This window comes from Cervus elaphus, chromosome X (assembly GCF_910594005.1).
Source record: "Cervus elaphus chromosome X, mCerEla1.1, whole genome shotgun sequence".
NCBI classification, from domain to species: domain Eukaryota; kingdom Metazoa; phylum Chordata; class Mammalia; order Artiodactyla; family Cervidae; genus Cervus; species Cervus elaphus.
The window spans coordinates 29,687,828-29,707,690 of record NC_057848.1 but is presented as its reverse complement, the minus strand read 5'-3'; the positions used below and the strand labels follow the sequence as shown (position 1 = coordinate 29,707,690).

Here is a 19,863-nt window from a genome sequence, read left to right as displayed (position 1 = left end):
ACAACTTGGATGAAATGGACAAATTCTTAGAAAAGTATAACCTTCCAAAACTGAACCAGGAAGAAATAGAAGATCTTAACAGACCCATCACAAGCAAGGAAATCGAAATTGTAATCAGAAATATTCCAGCAAACAAAAGCCCATGACCAGATGGCTTCACAGCTGAATTCTACCAAAGATTTAGAGAAGAGCTAACACCTATCTTACTCAAACTCTTCCAGAAAATTGCAGATGAAGGTAAGCTTCCAAACTCATTCTATGAGGCCACCATCACCCTTATTCCAAAACCAGACAAAGATGCCACAAAAAAAGAAAACTACAGACCAATATCACTGATGAACATAGATGCAAAAATCCTTAACAAAATTCTAGCAAACAGAATCCAACAACATATTAAAAAAATCATACACCATGACCAAGTGGGCTTTATCCCAGGAATGCAAGGATTCTTTAATATCCGCAAATCAATCAATGTAATACACCACATTAACAAATTGAAAGATAAAAACCATATGATTATCTCAATAGATGCAGAGAAAGCCTTTGACAAAATTCAACACTCATTTATGATTAAAACTCTCCAGAAAGCAGGAATAGAAGGAACATACCTCAACATAATAAGAGCTATATATGACAAACCCACAGCAAGCATCACCCTCAATGGTGAAAAATTGAAAGCATTTCCCCTGAAATCAGGAACAAGACAAGGGTGCCCACTCTCACCACTACTATTCACCATAGTGTTGGAAGTTTTGGCCACAGCAATCAGAGCAGGAAAAGAAGTAAAAGGAATTCAGATGGGAAAAGAAGAAGTGAAACTCTCACTGTTTGCAGATGACATGATCCTCTACATAGAAAACCCTAAAGATTCTACCAGAAAATTACTAGAGCTAATCAATGAATATAGTAAAGTTGCAGGATATAAAATTAACACACAGAAATCCCTTGCATTCCTATACACTAACAATGAAAAAACAGAAAGAGAAATTAAGGAAACAATACCATTCACCATTGCAACAAAAAGAATAAAATACTTAGGAGTATATCTACCTAAAGAAACAAAAGACCTATACATAGAAAACTATAAAACACTGATGAAAGAAATCAAAGAGGACACAAACAGATGGAGAAACATACCGTGTTCATGGATTGGAAGAATCAATATTGTCAAAATGGCTATTCTACCCAAAGCAATCTATAGATTCAATGCAATCCCTATCAAGCTACCAATTGTATTTTTCACAGAACTAGAACAAATAATTTCACAATTTGTATGGAAATACAAAAAACCTCGAATAGCCAAAGTAATCCTGAGAAAGAAGACTGGAACTGGAGGAATCAACCTGCCTGACTTCAGACTCTACTACAAAGCCACAGTCATCAAGACAGTATGGTACTGGCACAAAGACAGAAATATAGATCAATGGAACAGAATAGAAAGCCCAGAGATAAATCCATGAACCTATGGACACCTTATCTTTGACAAAGGAGGCAAGGATATACAATGGAAAAAAGACAACCTCTTTAACAAGTGGTGCTGGGAAAACTGGTCAACCACTTGTAAAAGAATGAAACTAGAACACTTTCTAACACCATACACAAAAATAAACTCAAAATAGATTAAAGATCTAAATGTAAGGCCAGAAACTATAAAACTCCTAGAGGAGAACATAGGCAAAACACTCTCCGACATAAATCGCAGCAAGATCCTCTATGACCCACCTCCCAGAATATTGGAAATAAAAGCAAAAATAAACAAATGGGACCTAATGAAACTTAAAAGTTTTTGCACTACAAAGGAAACTATAAGTAAGGTGAAAAGACAGCCCTCAGATTGGGAGAAAATAATAGCAAATGAAGAAACAGACAAAGGATTAATCTCAAAAATATACAAGCAAGTCCTGAAGCTCAATTCCAGAAAAATAAATGACCCAATTCAAAAATGGGCCAAAGAACTAAACAGACATTTCTCCAAAGAAGACATACAGATGGCTAACAAACACATGAAAAGATGCTCAACATCACTCATTATTAGAGAAATGCAAATCAAAACCACAATGAGGTACCATTACACGCCAGTCAGGATGGCTGCTATCCAAAAGTCTACAAGCAATAAATGCTGGAGAGGGTGTGGAGAAAAGGGAACCCTCTTACACTGTTGGTGGGAATGCAAGCTAGTACAGCCACTATGGAAAACAGTGTGGAGATTTCTTAAAAAACTGGAAATAGAACTGCCATATGACCCAGCAATCCCACTTCTGGGCATACACACTGAGGAAACCAGATCTGAAAGAGACACATGCACCCCAATGTTCATCGCAGCACTGTTTATAATAGCCAGGACATGGAAGCAACCTAGATGCCCATCAGCAGATGAATGGATAAGGAAGCTGTGGTACATATACACCATGGAATATTACTCAGCTGTTAAAAAGAATTCATTTGAACCAGTCCTAATGAGATGGATGAAACTGGAGCCCATTATACAGAGTGAAGTAAGCCAGAAAGATAAAGAACATTACAGCATACTAACACATATATATGGAATTTAGAAAGATGGTAACGATAACCCTATATGCAAAACAGAAAAAGAGACACAGAAATACAGAACAGACTATTGAACTATGTGGGAGAATGTGAGGGTGGGATATTTCAAAAGAACAGCATGTATACTATCTATGGTGAAACAGATCCCCAGCCCAGGTGGGATGCATGAGACAAGTGCTCGGGCCTGGTGCACTGGGAAGACCCAGAGGAATCGGGTGGAGAGGGAGGTGGGAGTGGGGATCGGGATGGGGAATACGTGTAAATCTATGGCTGATTCATATCAATGTATGACAAAACCCACTGAAATGTTGTGAAGTAATTAGCCTCCAACTAATAAAAAATTAAAAAAAAAAAAGTTGTAGAACAGAGAATAACATTTGTCTTGTTGGAGGTTTACAGGAATATTGTGACCAGACCTACCTGGATAGCTGCAAGAACAAAGTATTATTACATCCCCTCTGGGGTCTGGTGGGCACCAATAAGTTTGAAACAAACAACCACAACCTCTCTCCTCTTTGTATAAAGGAAGTCTGAATTCTAACTCTGGTAAGAGGGTTCTTTGGGACACTAGTCGACTGTCTTATTGGTCTGCTGGCTTTCCAAATAAGGTCGCTATTCTTTGCCCCAATACCTTGTCTTTTAATTTATTGACCTGGTCTGTGGGAAGCAGTAAGAGCTTGGACTTGATAACACTCTGTCTTGCTAATAATGTAAATTTTGGCATCCTCCCCTGGATTACATGAATCAAACACATATTTCAGCTGGGCCCCAGAACATGTATTATTAACATGATTTTGATCATGTACTAACACTGGAGAACCACTGGTAGTATAGTGGAAACAATTATATTAAGCACTGCCTTAGTTCATTTGGGCTACAATAACAATACCACAGAATGGATGGATTAAATAACAGAAATTTATTTTTCCCTGTTCAGGGGCAAGAAGTCCAGGGTCAAGACACTGGCAGGTTTGGTTTTTGGAAAGGGCCAACTTCCTGATTCATAGACTGCAATATCCTTTGTGTGTTCTCATATTTTGGAAAAAGCAAGGGAGATTTCTGGAGTGGTTTTTTTTTTTTTTATAGTAGCACTAATCCCATTCATAAAAGCTCCATCAACCTCCATTTAACATCACAGCGGGGATATATTTCAACATATGAATTTCAAGGGGATACAAAAAGACTTGTAGAAAAAGACTACAAGGAAGTACATCAAAATATCAAGGATTATAGCAATGCATGTATCATATGACCTAAATTGTTTTATTCTATGTTAGGATCAATGTTCTTAGAATCTTTCAACATTTCTCACATTGGAATATATCATAAAATACATGTGTAGATTTTGTGTGATAATGTTATTTTTTCTTAAAAAAAGGTGTTACTGAATCAATAGTGTATGTTGCTAATGCTGTAACCTAATAATCAAGAAAGTAAGGTGCATAAATATATATAGGAATGTACATAACATACACAATAGAAAAGATCATAAAGAAATTCACCACAAAAGACATTTGGGAATGGATATGTGATAAAAGGTAATTTTTCTATTGTTATTTACTTCAACATCAAAGTTTTAGATGTTAATTTTTTGTACAGTTATAATATTATTACCATTAAAGCAATTCTAAATATATATATATGTATATATATATATACATATATATATATATGTCATCATGTTAATTTAGACTACACAGAAATGGATGGTAATAATAAAAATATTCATAACATACTTTTAATGTACACCATATTCAAGACAGTGTTATCAGCTATTTACAGGTACTAATCAATTCGTTTCTCATAAGGAATCTGTGAGGGCTGTACTATCAATGTACCCATTTTACATAGGAGGAAATTGAAGCATATAGACATTAAGCAAATTACCTAAAATTGTACAGCTAGTAAGTTGTAAACCCAGGATATAGCCCAGAATCAGTGCTCTCAGTTTCTCAATAAAACAAATAATAAATCCGTTAAAGCAATGATTGGAACTGCTGCCTATTTTCTTAAATATAATTTCAAAATTATGTATTTTTTAGATATTTTAGTACTGGCAAATTCCAATCCTATTGTTTCTTCTAAAGGGAGCCATGTTTCCCTCTCATTGGATAAAACTGGGGATGGGGGAGATAATCAGGCTGTTGATGCTGGGAACCAAAAAGGAAACAAAACAAAAGGGAAAAAAATGGAGTCCCTAATATTGAGGACTTGAGAGGTAATCATAGTAAGTCCAACTTGTGAGGAAGATGAAATTAGGGAGAATAGAAACTATGCAGAAATATAAACTAGGACACAGAGAAAAGCTATTAAGTAGAAATTTAAGACAGCTGTCAGCAATGGGTAAAGAGAGGCATTAGTTGCATGAATGCATATTTCGTGGGAAAGAAATGTGCCAAGTAGATTTTGTCTGTGTTTGTGATTCATACACATTTTCAGAAGTGAATAGGTATTGTGAGGTAAAGAATATCCCCTAACTTTTTTTTTTTTTAAATAATGGCAGATTTATTTTTCTCTTTTAACAAAATTTGAATGTCTATTGAGGAAACTTAAAAAGTAGAGTACAGGGTCACCTTGTGACCAGAACTAACATTGCAACTCGAAAATCACTGAGCAGGAAACCTGAAACAGAGAAACAGTGTGAACTTAGTTGCTCAGTCCTGTCCGACTCTTTGCAACCTCATGGACGGAGTTAATCTCAATTAGTGAAACAAATTTGGACATGTTGAGACTGAGGTAAGTTTGGGACATTCAGGAGGAGAGTTCCACTTGAGATTGGACAAAAATCTGTAGGGCCAAAGAGTAGTTTCGGCTAGACATGTGAAATTGTAGTAAATGGGATCTGCCAAGGAGAGCATGGAGACAGAAGAGAGAGAACTCGCAGTATTCAGGGAAGTAATATAGCTCAGGCTCTAAGAGTCCAAGTGTTAAAACTTGTCACTTCTAGTTGGGTTTAAATCTCCACTCTGCCCCTCAGTGTTCCAGTAAAAAGATTTATGAGATGGTTCTATAAGATTCACATTGAATATAAGAACAAAGAATGGGTGAACCTAACAGAATACTGAAAGGTATATTATGCAAATTATCTATAAGAACACTGATACTGCTGTTTAAATATTAAACAAGGTAGAATTCAAGGCAATGGACATTCATACAGATAAAAAAGGACATTTACTAGGTACACTATTTATTTATATGCACCTAAAGACATAAAGCAAAAAATAAAGATCAGAATAACAGCACAAAGAAAAATACATGATTGCAATAAGAAAGTATAATGTAAGTTTCTTATTAACTAATAGTATAATCAGAAAAACATTAGTGAAAATATCAAAACTGTACCCATAATAGCCCCAGGATAGCTCAGTTGCTAAGATTCCAGGCATTGGAACCAAATCCACACTCTATCTCTTACTAGCTTTGTGACTTGCTTTTTTATATCATAAACTCCCTTCTTAAACTATGTGAACTAGAGTCTCCTCTCAATCACAGATACACCTTGAAGAATTAGTACATCCTCCTCCACACACATCAGTTCAGTTCAGTCGCTCAGTCGTGTCTGACTCATTGTGACCCGATGGACTGCAGCACGCCAGGCTTCCCTGTCCATCACCAACTCCCAGAGCCTACTCAAACTCATGTCCATTGCGTCAGTGATGTCATCCAACCATCTCATCCTCTGTCGTTCCCTTCTCCTCCCACCTTCAATCTTTCCCACCATCAGGGTCTTTTCAAATGAGTCAGTTAGTCACATCAGGGGGCCAAAGTATTGGAGTTTCAGCTTCAGCATCAGTCCCTCCAATGAATATTCAGGGTTGATTTCCTTTAGGATGGACTGGTTGGATCTCTTTGTTGTCCAAGGGACTCTCAAGAGTCTTCTCCAACACCACAGCTCAAAAGCAACAATTCTTTGGCGGTCAGCTTTTTTTATGGTCCAACTCTCACATCCATACATGACTACTGGAAAAACCATAGCTTTGACTAGAGGGACCTTTGTTGACAAAGTAATTTATCTGCTTTTTAATATGCTGTCTAGGTTGGTCATAACTTTTCTTCCAAGGAGCAAGCATCTTTTAATTTCATGGCTGCAGTCACCATCTGCAGTTATTTTGGAGCCCCTCAAAATAAAGTCTGTCACTGTTTCCATTGTTTCCCCATCCATTTACCATGAAGTGATGGGACCAGATGCCATGATCGTAGTTTTCTGAATGTTGAGTTTTTTTTTTTTTTTTTTTTTTTTTATGAGAGGTTCTGAATCTATACAGTTCCAAGATCTGCTTGTATGCTGTGCTTGAATGCATATGTGGACGTTAGAGCGTTAAGTGGGTGTGGTGTTTTTGGAAGGGAATCCTCACAAACTTCTTTGAGTTGCCTGTAGGACTTCGGTTTAGATCTAGCTAAGCCGTGTGTGTGTGTGTGTCTGTGTGTGTGTGTGTGTGTGTGTGTATATGTATGTGTGCATGCGTGAGCACTCAGTCATATCTGACTCTTTTTGATCCCATGGACTATAGCCCACCAGGCTCCTCTATCCGTGAGATTTCCCAGGCAAGAATACTGGAGTGGGTTGCCATTTCCTTCTCCATGAATGTTGAGTTTTAAGCCAGCTTTTCACTATCCTCTTTCACTTTCATCACAAGACTCTTTAGTTCTTCGATTTCTGCCATAAGTGTGGTGTCATATGCATATCTGCTTAGGTGTGGTGTCATCTACATATCTGAGGTTATTGATATTTCTCCCGGCAATCTTGATTCCAGCTTGTGCTTCATCCAGTCCAGCATTTCGCATGATGTACTCTACATATAAGTTAAATAAGTAGGGTGACAATATACAGCCTTGACGTACTACTTTCCCAATTTGGAACCAGTCCATTGTTCCATGTCCAGTTCTAACTGTTGCTTCTTGACCTCTATACAGAGTTCTCAAGAGGCAGGTCAGGTGGTCTGGTATTCCCGTCTCTTTAAGAATTTCCCACAGTTTGTTGTGATCCACACAGTCAAAGACTTTGGCATTGTCAATAAAACAGAAGTAGATGTTTTTCTGGAACTCTCGCTTTTTCTGTGATCCAACGGATGTTGGCAATTTGATCTCTGGTTCCTCTGCCTTTTCTAAACCCAGCTTGAACATCTGGAATTTCACAGTTCACATACTGACTTGGAGAATTTTGAGCACTGCTTTGCTAGCATTTGAGATGAGTGCAATTGTGTGGTAGTGTGAGCATTCTTTGGCATTGCCTTTCTTTGGGATTGGAATGAAAACTGACCTTTTCCAGTCCTGTGAACACTGCTGAGTTTTCCAAGTTTGCTGGCATATTGAGTGAAGCACTTTCACAGCATCATCTCCACTAGCTTTGTTCATAGTGATGCTTCCTAAGGCCCACTTAACTTTGCATTCCAGGATGTCTGGCTCTAGGTGAGTGATCACACCATCGTGGTTATCTGGGTCATTAAGATCCTTTCTGTATAGTTGTTCTGTGTATTCTTGCCACCTCTTCTTAATATCTTCTGCCTGCGTTAGCTCCATACTATTTCTGTCCTTTATTGTGTCCAGCTTTGAATGAAATATTCCCTTGGTATCTCTAATTTTTTTTAAGAGATCTCTAGTCTTTCCCATTCTATTGTTTTCCTCTATTTTTTCACACTGATCACTGAGGAAGTCTTTGTTATCTCTCCTTGCTATTCTTTGGAACTCTGCATCCAAATGGGTATATCTTTCCTTTTCTCATTTGCCTTTTGTTTCTCTTCTTTTCACAGCTATTTGTAAGACCTCTTCAGACAACCATTTTGCCTTTTTACATTTCTTTTTCTTGGGGATAGTCTTGATCACTGCCTCCTGTACAATGTCACAAACCTCTGTCCATAGTTCTTCAGGCACTCTGTCTATCAGATCTAATCCCTTGAATCTATTCACTGTATAGATTCCCTTGAATCTAGTCACTTCCACTGTATAATCATAAGGGATTTGATTTAGGTCATACCTAAATGGTCTAGCAGTTTTCCCTACTTTCTTCAATTTAATCCTGAATTTTGCAATAAGAAGCTCATGATCTGAGCCACAGCTCCAGGTCTTGTTTTTTGCTGACTGTATAGAACTTCTCCATCTTTGGCTGCAAAGAATATAATCAATCTGATTTTGGTATTGACCATCTGGTGATGTCCATGTTATCTCTTGTATTGTTGAAAGAGGGTGTTTGCTATGACCAGTGCGTTCTCTTGGCAAAACTGTTAGCCTTTGCTCTGCTTCATTTTGTAGTCCGAGACTAAACTTGCCTGTTTCTCCAGGTATCTGTTGACCTCCTACCATTGCATTCCAGTCCCCTGTGATGAAAAGGACATCTTTTCTGGTGTCAGTTCTAGAAGGTCTTGTAGGTCTTCACAGAACCATTCAAGTCCAGCTTCTCTGGCATTAGTGGTCGGGGCATAGACTTGGATTACTGTGATACTGAATGGTTTGCCTTGGAAATGAACAGAGATCATTTTGTAGTTTTTGAGATTGCACCCAAGTACTGCATTTTGGACTCTTGTTGACTTTGAGGGCTATTCCATTTCTTCTAAGGGATTCTTGCCCACAGTAGTAGATATAATGGTCATCTGAATTATATTCACCAATTCCTGTCCATTGTAGTTTACTGATTCCTAAAATGTCGGTGTTCACTCTTGCCATCTCCTGCTTGACCACATGCAATTTACCTTGGTTCATGAACCTAACATTCCATGTTCCTATGCAATATTGTTCTTTACAGCATCGGCCTTTCACCACCAGGCACATCCATAACTGAGTGTGATTTCCACTTTGGCCCACCTCTTCATTCTTTCTGTAGCTATTTCTCCATTTTCCCCAGTGGCATATTGGACTCCTACCGACCTGGGGGCTCATCTCCCAGTGTCATATCATTTTGCATTTTCATCCTTTTTGTACTGTTCATGAGGTTCTCGAGGCAAGAATACTGAAGTGGTTTGTCATTCCCTTCTCCAGTGGACCACGTTTTGTCAGAACTCTCCACCATGACCCATGCATCTTACCCAAATGTCATGTAGTTGGAATCATACAGTTTGTAGCATTTTTAGACTGGCTTTCCTTCACTTAGTAATATGCATTTAAGACTCCTCCGTGTCTTCATGGTTTGATGGCTCATTTGTTTTTAGTTCTGAATGAGATTCCACTGTCTGGATGTACCACTGTTTATTTATCCATTCACCTAGTAAAAATCATCTTGGTTGCTTCCAGGTTTTGACAATTACAAAGAAAACTTCTACAAACACCTGTGTGCAGATTTTTATATAGACATAAGTTTTCAGCTCCTTTGTGTACATACCACGGAGCATGATTGCTGGATCATATGGTAAAAGGATGTTTACTTTTAAAGAAACTGCCAGTATTCCAAAGTGGTTAAACCATTTTTCAACCCCATCAGTAATGAATGAGAGTTCTTATTGTTCCACATCCTTGCCAGCAATTGGTGTTGTCAATGTTGTAGATTTTGATCTTTTTAATAAGTGTGCAGTATATCTTGTTTTAATTTGCATTTTGATGATGACTTAGGATGTGGAGCATTTTTTCATATACTTATCTTTAGCTCTTCCTTGGCAAGGTGTCTGTTAAGGGCTTTGGCCCATTTTAAAATCATGTTTTTTGTTTTCTTATTATTGAATTTTAAGAATTCTTTGTATAGTTTGGATAATGGTCTTTTCTCAGCTGTGTTTTCTGCAAATGTTTTCTCCCAGTCTGTGACTTGTCTTCTAATTCTCTTGATACTGTTTTTGCAGAGCAGTTTTTTATTTTAATGAAGTCCATCTTGTCAAGTATTTCATGTATCATGGTTTTGGTGTAATATCTAAAAAGTCATTGCCATGCCCAATATCCAACATCATCTAGATTTTCTCCTATGTTACCTTCTAGTAGTTTGATAATTTTATATTTTACATTTACGTCTGTGATGCATTTTGAGTTAATTTTTATGAAGGGTGTAAGATCTGTGTCTACATTCATTCTTTTGCATGTAGATGTGCAGTTGTTACAGCACTACTTTTTGAAGAGATTCTCTTTGCTCCATTGTATTGTCTTTGCTCCTTTCTCAAATGTCAATTGACTACATTTATGTGGGTCTATTTCTGAGCTCTCTTATTCTGTTCCATTCATCTAGTCTTCTCTCATTTGCAAATACCATACTATCATGATTACTTTAGATTTATGGTAAGAGTTGCACTTCTGTTGTAGTCATTGATGCCGGTCTTTCAATTTCATTGTTCTTCAATATTGTGGTGGCTATTTTGGGTCTTTTACCTCTCCTTATAAACCTTTGACTATTTTGTAATCTCCACGGAATAACTTGCTGGAATGTTGATTGGGATATAACTTTTTAATATGCCTCTAGAACTAGTTTTTCTACCTAACTCTCCTACAGTTACACACATTTAAGCTACCTCTGTTTCCCATCTAAATAAATAATGCCAATATGCTTTTACATGCCAAATCAGAAACCTGGGTGTTATCCTTTACTTTTATTCCCTCACTTCCCTCAATCTCATCAATAACCAGTTCCTGAGAATTCACCCTTCTAATTATCTTTCACCTCTGCCTACTTTTTTCCAAACCTACTACCTGTTATACTGCCACAGTTCACTTTCAAGATACTCAATTATATTTTTCCTGGAATACTATGGAATGTTATTTGCTGACATTCCTACCTTATATATTGTTCCTGTTTAATTGATTTATTTTTCAAATATGAAATCTTATAAAAATCACTGTTATTTAATATCTTATTTCTACTTTCTCCCATAACCATATGAAATAGGTACTTTTGGAAGAATATTTTTTTAAGAGGTTGATGTAGTGGGGCAGAAACCACCACCTTCACCAAGGTAAAAAGGAACTTTGAGTTACTTATTTATATATAAGCTTTTAGCAGCTTACACAGCCTTGTTACCATGGAATACTGAGAGGATAGACAGTAAGTGCAATCTTTGGGTACACTTGGGGACCCAAGAGCTTATGTGGGACAACTACTGTAAAAGATGAAAATTATGCATAAATTCATTTATTTAAATTCATTTCAGTTTCAATTCAAATCACAAGAAATCTGTTTTGGAACTTGAAAATGTTGCTTGAAAATTCCTCTGAATTATAAATACACATACATATACAAATACCCAAACTGATGAAAACAAACAGTAAAAGCAAACTCCACTGCCAGATAGATTAAGAATATTTTTTTAAGTGACTGCCCAAGAATAGAGAAAAAGCTAAGGAATACCATTGGAAGGTTGATATAGACTGAGAAACAACTTGACTTTTAGAATATAATAAAGATAACCTTTCAAATTCAGCAAAGAAAAGCTGGTAATTTTAAAAATTGCACATTTATTTATACTATTTTGACTTGGACACCAGCCAATCCATATGGTCCTCAGTCCCAGACTTTTCAGCCTAAAGAACATAAGTTCACTGCTACCCTCATCCTCATCAGGGGTTGTCATTAAATGAATACATATATGCATTACATAGTATGGCCATTAAAATATAAATGTGCAGGAGCTGATAAACAAGTCTCATCAGTCCATAAGAAGGACACATGGTTCTAAAGTACTTATTTTTTGGTCAACAACGAAGCATCTTTCTCAGATAATAGCTCGTCTTCTCAATATTTTCATTGAAGTTTTCAGATAATTCTCCCTGCCTCTGTGTCAGTGTCTGCAAATGTCTTAGAAATGATGCCTATCTAAGGAAGAAAAAATAATAACTATCAAAGCAACAAAGTATCAGTGATTTAATTGAACTTTTTAAATGAAAAGAAAGAGAAACAGGATGAGAAGAAAGAGAAAGAAAAGGAGGAAAAGAACATGTTGCCAGGCAAGGGCCCTTCTTCTGTTATCTGAGGATTTCAGAGGCATTCATGAATGTCAGAATCAGAAATGAAAAAATGTTGGGAAAAGGAACTGTAATTGGGAACACTGTTCAAAGGTGTTTAATATGTTGCTGGAAAAAGATTTCCAATGAAGATGTATCTTTTGTTCAAACTTCACTGGACACTTCTTTAAATACTTCACTGGACACATATAAGATCTTTAGGAAAAATTATTTAATAAGCTCTGTTACATGTGTGATACATAAATAAAGGAGAAAATATTCTAATAAAAAAAAAAAAAAAAGAAGGACACATGGAATGATAGGTAGATTGGGAAGCTAGAATCCCAGCCTTGATACACTCCAGGGTTCAAAAGTATTACCTAAATTCCATATATATGTGTTAGTATACTGTATTGATATTTTTCTTTTTGGCTTACTTCACTCTGTATAATAGGGTCAATAAATAAATTAATTAATTTAAAAAAGTATTACCTAAAAACTTTGAACCTCAGTTTTTTATCTGTAAAATTAGAACAATATCTGTAACATAGGTATAAATCTGGGGATCTAAATGTAGAAAACACGAACGCAAAGCACTTTGTTTCTATCACTGAGACAGGTTTAAGAGGACACAACTGACCTGTTGGCAATGATTTTCTGTTAAGTAGGTAAAACCTACTGACACGAGCATATTTAGAGAATGATTTTGGACTAAAAGGTGAAGGTCAAAAGTAGTTTAGAGAAAGTGGCAGTCTTCATGAGCTGAGGTAGTCTGAAAAGACTAGAGATCAAAAAGGTTTTTAATACAGTCTTGGTGATGTGAAGGGAATAGTCTCATGCATTGCTGATGCCACTGTAAATTGGTACAAACTCTTAGGAGAAAAATTTGGAAATATTTCTAATAATGAAAATGCATATAATTTTGTATTGAGGTGAAATTCACATAAAATAAAATTATTTTAAGTGTGCAATTCAGTGGCATTTAGTATGCTCACAAAGCTGCACAAATGTCACTTCTATCTAGCCCCAAAACATTTTCCTTACTCCCAAAGGATATCTTTTTTTTTTTTTTTTAAGCAGGAGTGAATGTTTACTGGACATAGGCAATTAGCAATGTTGTGATAGCTTCAGGTAGACAGCAAAGGGACTCAGCCACACATACACATGTATCCACTCTCCCCCACACTCCCCTCCCATCTGGGCTACTACATAACAATGAGCAGAGTTCCCTGTGCTATACAGTAGATCCTTGTTGGTTATCCATTTATTTATTTATTTTTTTCATTTATTTTTATTAGTTGGAGGCTAATTACTTCACAACATTGCAGTGGGTTTTGTCATACATTGACATGAATCAGCCATGGAGTTACATGTGTTCCCCATCCCGGTCCCCCCTCCCACCTCCCTCTCCACCCGATTCCTCTGGGTCTTCCCAGTGCACCAGGCCCGAGCACTTGTCTCATGCATCCCACCTGGGCTGGTGATCTGTTTCCCTATAGATAATATACATGCTGTTCTCTCGAAACATCCCACCCTCGCCTTCTCCCACAGAGTCCAAAAGTCTGTTCTGTACATCTGTGTCTCTTTTTCTGTTTTGCATATAGGGTTATCATTACCATCTTTCTAAATTCCATATATATGTGTTAGTATGCTGTAATGATCTTTATCTTTCTGGCTTACTTCACTCTGTATAATGGGCTCCAGTTTCATCCATCTCATTAGAACTGATTCAAATGAATTCTTTTTAACAGCTGAGTAATATTCCGTGGGGTATATGTACCACGGCTTCCTTATCCATTCATCTGCTGATGGGCATCTAGGTTGCTTCCATGTCCTGGCTATTATAAACAGTGCTGCGATGAACATTGGGGTGCACGTGTCTCTTTCAGATCTGGTTTCCTCAGTGTGTATGCCCAGAAGTGGTATTGCTGGGTCATATGGCAGTTCTATTTCCAGTTTTTTAAGAAATCTGCCCTACTCTTTTTACTTTAAAATTTTCCTAGAGATGCTTCAAAAAAGAATCTCATTCTTTTTAATGACTATGTAGTTTTGTTAGACAGAGGATAGTTTATTTGATCTCTACCTCCTGATGACTTGGGCTATTTCCAATATTTTGACTTGCACAGCACCCTGGGGAAATAGGTGGCGAAGCTTACAGAGTTGTGTCCTGGTGCACACAAGGTTCTGTTTGTGCCCTTCCTGAGTCTATTTCCCAGTCCTGTGTAAGTTCTGGCTGCTCTATGGTGGGGTTAATGGCAACCTCCTCCAAGAGGGCTTATGCCATACCCAAGTCTGCTGCACCCAGGGCCCCTGCCCCTGCGGCAGTCCATTGCTGACCCGTACCTACACGGGAGACACTCAAACCCAGTTCTGTCTCAGTCTATGTGGGGTCTCTGGGTCCTGGTGCACACAAGGTTTGTTTGAGCCCTCTGAGTGTCTCTGGTGGAGATGGGATTTGATTTTAAACGCGAATTTGGCCCTCCACCGTCTCGCTGGGGCTTCTCTGCCCTTGGACGTGAGGTATCTCCTCAAAGTCTCTCCAGTGCCTACCATCTTGCTGGGCTTCTCTGACCTTGGACGTGGGGTATCTCCTCAAGGTCACTCCAGAGCCACACAGCCATGGAAAGCAGTATTGGCCAACATGCTCCTGTATTCTTGCCTGGAGAAATCTGCTCCCTGACAGAGAAGCCTGGCAGGCCACAGTCTCCAGGGTTGCAAAGAGGAGGACACTACCAGAGCAACCCCATGTGCAGAGGCACAAGACTTTTTTTGCCTGTGGCAGCTCTGCCCCAGTGAGAGTTGACCATGACGGTGGCACAGCTGCTTGGCTTGCGGGGACTCTGGCAGCACCAAGTGTGCAGGGACATGGACTGCCTCCACCGCAGGAGTTATGGCCTTATCAGAGTCTTTTTTTGAGCCTCTTGTAGCTGATGATCAGAAGGCCTCTTTGGCCAGTCTTTCTCCGTAGCTCCACCCATTCAAGCACTTAGAGGGATTCCTTACCTGGGGACCTTCTCTGTTGTTTGGCTCATCAGGCACATATAGCAGCCACCCCACCCCCACCCCACCCCGCCTGGGGTCCTACTCTGCAGATTGGCACACCAGAACTTAAACGCACACCCTGGGTGGGGTCCTACTCTATAGTTCAGTGTGTCAGGTGCTTGCTGGGCCAACCTCTCTATTGTTCATCTGCCAATGCTGGCACTGTGAGGAGAGAGAGGCTATGGTGATGGCTCCACCCCCAAACGTGACTCAGCAGTATCACCTAGCTTCCATGACTGCCTGGCTTTCCTCCACAGGCACTTCCCACCACAGTCCCCTCCCTCACATCCCCTTGATCAGTCTCTCCACAGGCAACAGCAGCCCTCACTTTGGGGTTGTTCCACAATCTCTAAACTCCAGCTACCAGCCACTGCACCTTCCAGGGGATCTGCATCCCAGTCTTGGGTATGTATGGTTGCAAGGACTGTCTGATTCTCATTCCATTTAGGCTGCCACAGATCAGCTGTTTCACTCTCAGCCTTAAATGTTTCTCCTCTGACTCAGACAATTGCCCTGATTTGGGGATTGGACCCTTGCTTCAGTTCCCCCACCTGCCGAGGGCAAGTCTAGTCCTACTAACACTCCTGTTTTTTCCCCTAGTTCCTTCATCCTACCAAGGTTTGGGTGGGTCTATATATTATTTTCCACTGGTCAGTGACTTCTGTCCACTCTCAGCTCGTGTTCTGCATGTACTTCTGCATCTGAAGGTGTATTCCTGATGTATCCGTGGAGAGAGATGTACTCCATGTCCACCTATTCCTCTGCCATCTTGTTCTCCTGTATGAATTTTTAAAACAATTTAAAAAACCAGGAAATTAGAAAATTGAAATGTGTGTGAAATATTTGTTTTGCCATTTCTGTACTATGTATCAGTCCCCATTGATATATTTAAATGTTTGATTAACTAGGATATGTGGAAAATATGTAAATAAACTGGGATAAGTGGGGAAAGTATAATAGAGGTAGTGGATGGGTATATCAGTTTCTTCACTTTATCTATTGCATATCACACATAAACTGCTTCTGAAGAACTCCATAGTACACTTTGGGAGAATGAGAATAAACTGGGAAATGAAATTGCTAGGGAAATGATTTAGAACTTACTGAACTCTGTCATGACTGACCTAGAGAAAACATTAGAGTTAGGGTCAAGAGGTTGGAATTTTGTAGATCCTCCTAGCTTTTCTCTCATTGTTTTGCTGAAAGTCACATCCTTCACAGATTTCTACATCCAATAACGGTGGTACTGATAAACTCTTTTTAACTTTAAAAATTGTATGGATGTATTCATGAGTTGCAATATTATATTTGTTCAGGGTTACAACGTAGTGATTCAGTTGTTTTATATATTATACTCTGTTTACATTTATTATTAGATAATTGGTGAATTTCTCTGTGCTGTACAGCATATCTTTGTTGCTTAAAGTTCAAAATGAACAGTTTAAAATATAATGAAATATTAAGTTCTAATGAAAACCATTGTAAATTACAAAAGACTGAAATTCAGAGTGCTTCCTCTCTCTCCAAGGATGTAGTAAGCTTGAAATCAATCTTTTAAAAAAGAAATAGGAGAATAGAATTATGGACATGGGGAAAGGGGAGGAGAGGGTGAGATGTATGGAAAGAGTAACATGGAAACTTACATTACCATATATAAAAAGATCGCCAATGGGAATTGGCTGTATGGCTCATTGCTGTATGGCTCAAGAAACTCAAACAGGGGCTCTGTATCAGCCTAGAGGGATGGGACAGGGAGGGAGATGGGAGGGAGTTCCAAAAGGGAGGAGATATAGGTCTACCCTAGGTTGATTCATGTTGAGGTTTGACAGAAAACAGAAAAATTCTGTAAAGCAATAATCCTTCAATTTAAAAATTAATTAATTAAAAAATAAAAACTATCTCAAACACAAATAAAAGGAATAGGAAAATCAACAACTACTTTGAAATTCAGCAATATACTTATAGAAATAAAAATGTCAATGCACCAAGAAGAAAATACAATGGACATTAAATTCAGTAAATATTATCATAAGCAATAGCAGTCAAATACTGGAGGTAGAAGAAGGAGTCATCTTATTTCTCTTAATTGCTGAATATCCTCCTCCTTCTTAATTTGATGCAAGGAGCTAGAGACATGTCCCACAACAAGAAATGGATGCATGCATGTGCGCTAAGTCTCTTCAGTTGTGTCCGACTCTTTGTGACTCTATGAACTGTGGCCCACCAGGCTCCTCTGTCCCTGGGAATTATCCAGGAAAGAATACTGGAGTGGGTTTCCATGCCCTCCTCCAGGGAACCTTCTCCATCTAGGGACAGAACCTGGGTCTCCTGTGTCTCCTGCATTGCAGGCAGGTTCTTTACTACCAGCACCACCTGGGAAGACCCAAGAAATGGGTGTGTGCATGCTAAGCCACTTCAGTCGTGTCTGACTCTATGGATTGTAGCCCACTAGGCTCCTCTGTCCATGGGACTTTCCAGCAAGAATACTGGAGTGGGTTGCCATGACTTTCTCCAGGGCATCTTCCCAATCCAGGGAATGAATCCATGGCTCTTACGTTTCCCACATAAGGCAGGTTCTTTACCACTAGCACCACCTGGGACGCCCAAGAAATGGATGCCTGTACTTAAATCGCCACAGTTAAAAGCAAGTGCTTGAATGGAAAAACATCAGGGAAACTATCACCCCACGTTCCCGCTCCACCTCTAGGCTGAGTGTCACAGGAAGGTTGTTATTTGTTCAGCCCTCCTCACTCCACCATATGTTTGGCCAATTGCTTTGGCTCATGGGCTACCAGTCCCTCATTGGCTGCTACTGTGGAGACTATGGCTACATTCACTGTCACTGGACTATCCCATCAACCCTGAAAGTTTGCAATTCAGTCAGGATTTTTGTTTTGTTTTGTTTAGTTTTTTTAAAAACAAAATGTTCCAGGTTGCAAACAAAAAACAAGATCAGAGAAATCTGGATAAGGTAATTTCAGAAGATATGGTGCTTGATTCCAGAACTTTAGAATTTAAGAAAATAAGAATTTTACACTGTGTTTGAGTCCTATTTTACACATGGAAGTGAATTGGGATTGAAGGAATAGAATGGGTAAGTGTGATTTTTATATCTGCTACTGCTGGTGCAGTGATAAAGAATCCGACTGCCAATACAGGAGATGAAAGAGACAGGGCTTCTATCCTTTGGTCAGAAAGAAGCCCTGGAGTAGGAAATGGCAACCCAGTTCAGTAATTTTGCTTGGAACATTTCATGGAGAGAGGAGCCTGGCGGGCTCCTGTCCATCGGGTCAGAAAGAGTCCGACATGACTGAGTGACTGAGCACACATATACACATACACTGCTCTTTGTGTGCATGCGCGCTACCTTGCTTCAGTGGTGCCCGACTCTTTGCAGACCCTATGGACTGTAGCCCACCAGGCTCCTCTGTCCATGGGATTCTCCAGGAAAGAATACTGGAGAGGGTTGCCATGCCCTCCTCCCAGGGATCTTTTTGAGCCAGGGATAGAACTTGCCTCTCCTGTGACTCCTGCGCTGCAGGTGGATTCTTTACTGCTGGGCCACCCGGGAAGACCACACTGTTTTTTATCGGTTGCTATACTCCATATAAAAATCTCTGGATGACACCTAAATCTAGATGGGAGAATGAAAATGAAAAAGGCCAATGAAACTTTTAGGGAGAGAATTTTGACCATAAAGATCCCTAAAATCGCTGAGAAACCATGAATAGGAATAACCATTTAGGAAAGTGACGAGTTGCAACACGTTAAGAAAAAAGTACGTGATTTTCCATCGAACAAATGGCACAACCGACACATATTGAAGCCAAGTTAATGAGGTTTTTATTATTTTCTTTAGGGGTAGAAATGCTTTGAAGAAGCAGTATAGGGCCTAAGGGGAGAACCCTTAAGTCTGGTTTGCGTCAGCTAGTTCTGAGGCAGTTCATCTGCGGGTGATGTATCTGATGACCGACTTGGTGGCCGCGGACATGGCATACTTGCCCATCTCCCCAGGCAACAGAAGACGCACAGCTGTCTGGATGTCCTCACTCATGATGGTACAGCGCTTGCTGGAGCGGGTCAGGCGCCCGGCCTCTTCGGCAATCCGCTCAAACATATCCTTCACGAAGGAGTCCATGATGTTTAACGTTTCGTGGGAAATACTCAGGCCTGTGTGCACTTGCTTCAGCACCCGGGGGAAATAGGTGGCAAAGCTTACAGACTTGTTCAGACGGTAGGAGTGGCGACGGCGACGGCAACAGCGACGGCGACGGCGGCCCTTAGCTGTCTTCTTCTTTGCCTTTCTTGGCTCGTCATCACAGGGTTCTGGTTTGGAGAACTCGGAGATCTCCATTTCGGAGGTGCAGGTTTCTTTAGTGACCAGGCTTTCCTCAGAGTTGTCAGAGGATGGTTCAGCCATGGCAGAGC

The 19,863-nt window shown here is 39.3% G+C and overlaps 1 protein-coding gene across 1 annotated transcript; it reads right to left on the bottom strand.

The window, feature by feature from the left end:
- Nucleotides 1-19,378: 19,378 nt before the first annotated feature.
- LOC122689451 (histone H2B-like) lies at nt 19,379-19,863 on the bottom strand. Its single transcript, XM_043895860.1, has one exon. It carries the CDS (start codon nt 19,853-19,855, stop codon nt 19,379-19,381), a length of 477 nt encoding a protein of 158 aa, XP_043751795.1. The 5' UTR covers nt 19,856-19,863.

What these genes read in the sequence shown, in the direction of transcription:
- LOC122689451 (XM_043895860.1), bottom strand. Translation starts at nt 19,855, where the DNA reads ATGGCTGAACCATCCTCTGACAACTCTGAGGAAAGCCTGGTCACTAAA.